Source organism: Camelus dromedarius, chromosome 13, assembly GCF_036321535.1.
Source record: "Camelus dromedarius isolate mCamDro1 chromosome 13, mCamDro1.pat, whole genome shotgun sequence".
In the NCBI taxonomy this organism is placed as follows: Eukaryota; Metazoa; Chordata; class Mammalia; order Artiodactyla; family Camelidae; genus Camelus; species Camelus dromedarius.
The window spans coordinates 70,724,950-70,731,192 of NC_087448.1; the positions used below are offsets into that span (position 1 = coordinate 70,724,950).

The 6,243-nt window shown below is 41.5% G+C and overlaps 1 protein-coding gene across 1 annotated transcript in view; it reads right to left on the bottom strand.

Moving 5' to 3' along the window:
• The window catches only part of MPHOSPH8 (M-phase phosphoprotein 8), a 38,266-nt gene extending 32,950 nt beyond the window's left edge, over positions 1 to 5,316 (bottom strand). Inside the window, exon 1 of the mRNA XM_031465674.2 lies at positions 4,916 to 5,316. Within this exon, the coding sequence (XP_031321534.1) occupies positions 4,916 to 5,128 (213 nt within the window). The 5' untranslated portion in view covers positions 5,129 to 5,316. The remainder of the gene's footprint in view (positions 1 to 4,915) is intronic.
• Positions 5,317 to 6,243: the final 927 nt, after the last annotated feature.

Here is a 6,243-nt window from a genome sequence, read left to right on the forward strand (position 1 = left end):
GGTACAGCAGTATACAAAACAAATGAAATCTCTAAACTACATGTTCTTTTACAGGAGTCACGTCTATCCAAATACTGCGCAGGGCTTTGCTGTGTATTAAAAATTTTCACAATAGCCCTGGGATCTCTCAACTCATCTTCAAAGTTCCCCAAATAGTCTATTTTCTTGGTAGCCAAGTTTTCTTTTAGCTTAGTCAGTGAGCCAAACTAAAGGGCAGCAGACAGTCCTCCTATCCTCCCAGATTATATACACGAGGTAATTAAATTTTCTTGTTTAAAAAAGTCTCAAGGCCACTGAGTCCGAGTGTATTAAAAATATGAAATATTAAGAAAAAATGCAACTGTATTTAAGCATTTCAAGGACTTTATGTTAATAATAGAAATAACGATATCTGATCTGTTTTAGTATTGCTTTAAACACATCATAAAAAATGAGTTAAAATATCAATAATATTAGGAATATGAAGTAGAGAATAACCCCCTGCATTCAAAGTATTTTCAAATTACTTTCCCATATTCCCAGAGTTTCAAGTTTATAAGTAACAGCCAATTTGCTTGCTGGCAGCTGTATTACAGGTTTTAAATAACACAATTAATCAAGCAATATTCAATGCAAAACAATATAAGAATATGTCAGTTAAAATAAAAAATCCTTTTAAAGTACACGAAACATTTACTTATACTCAAATGTTGGGAAATTATGCAATATATTTGTACGTAACTTACGGAAATTGGAAAATAATTTTATCTGGATGAAACCAAACATGTTACATAATTTACGAGCTTCAACTAAAGTAGGATTAGAGGGTAATTTACAGTCCTAAAGACATACAATTTACAAAAAAGGCTAAAAACAGTGAGCTATGGGGGGAGGGTATAGCTCGGTGGTAGAGTGCATGCTTACCATGCATGAGGTCCTGGATTGAATCCCCAGCACTTCCATTTAAACAAAATAAAAATAAGAACAGTAGGCTATGTATTCACCTTAAGATGTTAGAGAAATACTTACACAGTAAGGAAACAAAATTATAAAGAAAAAGCAGAAATAAATGAAATAATAAAGAAATACATAATCTAACATTTAATAAAGGGTAATATCACAACCAACTTTGGTTTATTCTATGAACACAAAGTTGATTTTAACATTAGGAAATCAATGTAATTCACCATATTAGTGGAATAACGGAGAAAAATTATGCAATCATCTCAATAGATGCAGGGAAAAAATTTAATATAATTCAACGGCCACTCATAGTAGAAGTATTTAGCAACTAGAAATAAAGGAAATTTCTTTAACAAAAGGTAAATATACAAAAATTAATTGTATGTTTATATGAGCAACAAACAATAAGACAATGAAATTTTTCAAAAGACAATTTACCACTGCATCAAAAATACCAATTGTAACTAAAAGTCAATTTAATAAGACGTCAACACAGAAAGCTATAAAAATTATTGAAAGAAATTAAATTGATCCTAAATTTATCCAGATTCAATGTAAATCTCAAAAATTCCAAGTTTTTATGTGTGCAAGGACATTAACAAGTTGATTCTTAAATTTACAAGGCATTATTAAAGAACAAAAAAGACTTGTTTGATGAAACTTATCCTTACATTATTACACTATCAATTACACAAAATCAATTCCAAGTGAAGTGTAAATATAATACCTGAAAAGCAAAACAATTGAAAAAAATTACAGAATATTTAGGGTAGGGAAAGATCTCTTAAACCAGACATAAAAAGCATTCAACATCATGATGAAGTTTTCCTACACTGATCATATGAACTACAAAAATACACAGCAGGAAGATATTTGCATGATATCACCAACAAAGGGTTTGAACCTAGAATACATAAGGACTGCAACAAATCAATACAGACAGACAACTCAGTAGAAAGAAACTGAACAGGCACTTTATAAAATGACGCAAAAAAATGAAATAATAAACATGAAAAGATGCTCAATGATTTCAACACTGATTACTAAAGAAGGATTCAGAGAAATACAAATTACAAGTGGGTAATATTATCATACACCCCACCACAACTGGCTAAAAAATATGCAGACTGACAATATCACGTTAGGATGAGAAACAACAGGAATCCTTGTAAACCATTAGCAGGAATGTAAACCTGTACAGCCATTTTCAAAAAGTTTCCACTTAAAGCTAAAGACATATGCATCCTTTATGTCTGAACAATTCGACTCCTAGGTGTATATGACCAAAGAAACGTTTGTGCACAATACACTAGGAGACATGTTCAATAAAATTCACAGAAATTGGAAACAGCCCAAATGCCCATAGACAGTAGGAGAAAAGATATTGTGATATATTCATACAACTGAACACAGTTGGCCCTTTAACAACATGGGTTTGAACTGCAAGGTCCACGTATATGCAGGTTTCTTCCAATAACTATACCGGAAAATTTTTTAGAGACATGACAATTTTAAAAAAAGTCACAGATGAACCACATCGCCTAGAATGTTGAAAAAACTAAGAAAAGGTTAAGTATGTCATGAATGCATAAAATATATGTAGATACTAGACTATCATTACAAAGGCATAAAGTGAGTGATATTTAACATAAAATTAATGTGTCAGTTTTCTTAATGTTTTGTAACTCTGCTTTCAAAGAATTATGTTACATATTCTTTTGTAATTGGAGAAATGAGGAGTATCAGCCTATTATTATTACAGGTAAGTGATGTCTTTAAAAATGTGTTTCCAATACTGTATTATGAATATGACTATAATACTGTATGTCATAAACATTTCCCAGTCATTCATTCATTCATTCATTCGTGTACAGGCTGGGCTGCCGTGAAGCAGCTGTATCGATTACCCTAGGCCACTGTAAAGAATGGTACTGCTGCTGCTTTATCATCAATGCATGAACTGTTACATTTTCATGTTACTTTTCATTTCTGATGTCTAGTTTTGGTAATACATGTAACATCTACAGTGTTCTGCATCATGTAAGACAATACTGATGTAGGTTCTGACAGGCGATTCACCTTGTAAACAGACGAGGTTAACTCAGGGTATATGGTACTGAAGATATATTCTCTCTTCCTTATGATTTTCTTAACATTTTTTCCTTTAGCTTACCTTATTGTTAAGAATACAGTATATACACATAACATACAAAATATATGCTAACTGTTTATAAGTAAGGCTTCTGCTTCCGGTCAACAAAAGGTTATCAGTAGTTAGTTTTCGGGAGAGTCAAAAGTTATACGTGGATTTTCAACTGTGGGGGGGGTCAGACACCCCCTAGCCCCCGTCTTGTTTGAGGGTCAACTGTACTACACAGTAACAAAAATGAAAGAAACTACAGCTCCAATAACATGGGTTAAATCTCACAAAGATAAACTGTTTAGCAAAAAGAGCACCCTCACACCAGACAAATAGTGAGATTCCATTTAAATGAAGGAAAAAATCAGGTAAAACTGAAGTACTGAGGAACGCATGCTTAGATGGGAAAATTACACAAAGAGCAAGAAGGCAATGACCACATAACAACGCAAGATAGTGATTCTGAGGGGTGGGAGGGAGTACTGATCAGAAAGGGGTTCAAAAGGGGTTTCTGAGGCTGGCAGCCTATACTTCCTGACTTGGGTGGGGTTACACGGAGTTCTGACAAATCGCTATCAGGACCCTTATATTTGTCAACTGGCTGGCTCACTCAGCAACGTTTATAAAGTAGTTCTTACAAATCACCCATTTACAAGAGCACCTAAAAATCCAAAGCCCTGAGAACTAGAATTTTTACTCAATTTACATCACTGAAGTCTAACCCTCCTTTACTGTCTTAAACATTTAAGTTTCTTGGTTCATCTACTTCTGACTAGAACACGAGGCTTTAGGTACAATGCTGAAAGTTCTTGGAACTGGCAAAATTAAATACTGTATGAATAAGTAAAGCATCTTAATTCTGAAGATATCTTCCACCTGCCAAGCACCGTTAAATAAATACAGGTGTTACAAAGCAATCTAAGATTGCTTCCCCTCTCACCTCGATACTTACAATCCATTTGGGGAAATTACACATAAAAATGTTCCCATATTTACTGTATTGCAACTAACAACATAAATGACACTGGATTTCGATTATTTATCCCCCACTGGACAGAATTTTAATGTCAGCGACGGTGTCTGACTCAGTTCGTCTCTACATCCTCAGGACCTAACACAGCGCCTACCATGCAGCAGCTGAACACAAAAAAAGCCTGCTGAATGAATGGACAAAAAAATTTACACAAAGTAACGTATGACAAATAGGAAATAACAGACAGTAAAAAGAATACAATATACAGAATGACAACCGTGTAGGGCCTTTGGTCATCTTGCACCTATTGGACTCAACCGGACTATTGTCCGTCATTCCACCATCCTCTCTCACCTGCCCTCAGCCTCCAGCCCACAACTCATCCCCTCATTCAACAGTCTGATATACACTGAGCAATTACTGCATGCTAGGCACTGGATCAGAGTGCTAGTGACACAAAAATTAATAAAAAGCATAGTCCCCGTATTGAAGGAGTCTACAATCTACAGTAGACAAGCCAGGACAGAATGACAATGCCCTCAATGCTAAAACAGAGATCTACACAAAGGGTCACAAGGGCATAAACGAGGAAGCACCTCATTGCGGGGATCAGGGAAGCTGAGCAGGACCCCACCGGAGAGGGAGCGGGGCGCGCCGAGGACTCCCGGGACCCCACGCGCAGGGAGCCGGGACGAGGATGCTCCGGTTCTGGAGACCTGAGATGCCACCCTCTGGGGTGGTGGCGGGGACAATGGCCTACGGAGCGAAGCAGCGTTTCAACGTGACCCTGCGGCGCAGGAATCCCCCGCCCCCGCCCCAGCACGGCCCCGGCGGCGCCGAGCGGCCCGGCCCCTACGTACCCCCTCGGTCTTCATGTCCAGGATCTTCTCCACCTCGAACACATCCTCGCCGTCCTCCTCGCTGTCCCCGACGGCCTCCGCTCCCTTCGCGGCCGCGCCCTTCTCTTCGCCCGCCGCCCCAACTCCTTTTCCTTCGACCCCGGGCGACTCGCCGCTGCCGTCGGCACCCGAACCGGGAAGTGCGGCCGCGTTCGACCCCTCCGCCGCCGCCATAACGGAGCTCTGCAAGCGGCCGGGAGAGACGCTGCGACACGCGCCCCACGCTAGGCCCCGACCCTCAAGCCGCGGGACGCCGCTCAGCCAGAGGGGCCAATGGCGGGCTCGCCACCCACGAGCGACGCGCGCGCGCACACCAATGACGTCAGGGCGGGCGCGCCGGAGCCCCGCACGGCCCCCCGGAAGCGGGTGGGCGGGCCAAGAGGCGCCCCTGCCGGAGAGAAGAGCGCGGCGACGAGGCTGGGGAGAGGCTGCGGGGTAGAGCCGGAGGGGCGGGGCTAGAGCCACGTGGGCGGGCCGCGGGCGGGGCCTCCGGGCCGCGGGCGGGGCCTCCAAGCCGCGCCTCCAGGCTCCCTGGGGACAGCGGCGCCTGGTTTTCTGTGCGGTTTGTGAGCGACCCCAGTGAAACAGCTCCTGGTGCTGCTGTATCTTAGTGAGTGCTGCTAAAGGTAAGGTGTATTTTTTAAATCATCAGGCTAAAACATGTATTTTCTGATTTCTAGTTGGGTTTTTCCCCCTCACTGGGAAAAGTCAGAAGTCATCATAAAAGCAATTTGTCCGGGTTATGAATAATTGACAGAAACAGTCAGGACCCCCACCTCAAAAAAAAAATTGTCACCCAGAGTTAATAGGTAAGATTTTTTTCTCACTTTGAATTGCAAATAAGCAGACTCTTTACGGCAGCGGGCTTTTTATTTGACGGTGGACTTTGTCTAAAAATAAATGCACAGGATCAGGGTTGTGAGTTCAGTTTCAGCTGGGGCAGAGCGAGGACTCCCGCTGGGAGCCAGCCCGCCTGAGGGCTGGGAGGGACGCCCCCGGAAACACGCGGGATCTCAGTGAAGGCGGCACGGGCAACCAAGCACACGTTTTGGCAGGTTGCTGCTAGTCACAAGGAGCACACAGATGTCCTTACTAATGGTTGTAGTACTTTTCTGGATACAGGGAGACGTAAGAAATTGGGCGCATAAAATCTTCTCCTGAAAATATCTAACTATCTGAAGGCTTTTTTTTTGCCAGTTTTCCCCAGAGCACAAAGTGGGTCCTGCCTGATCCCCTCTCCGGGTGTATTGAAGGTCAGTGACTGCAGTGGTCAGTGACTTCATTCTCGT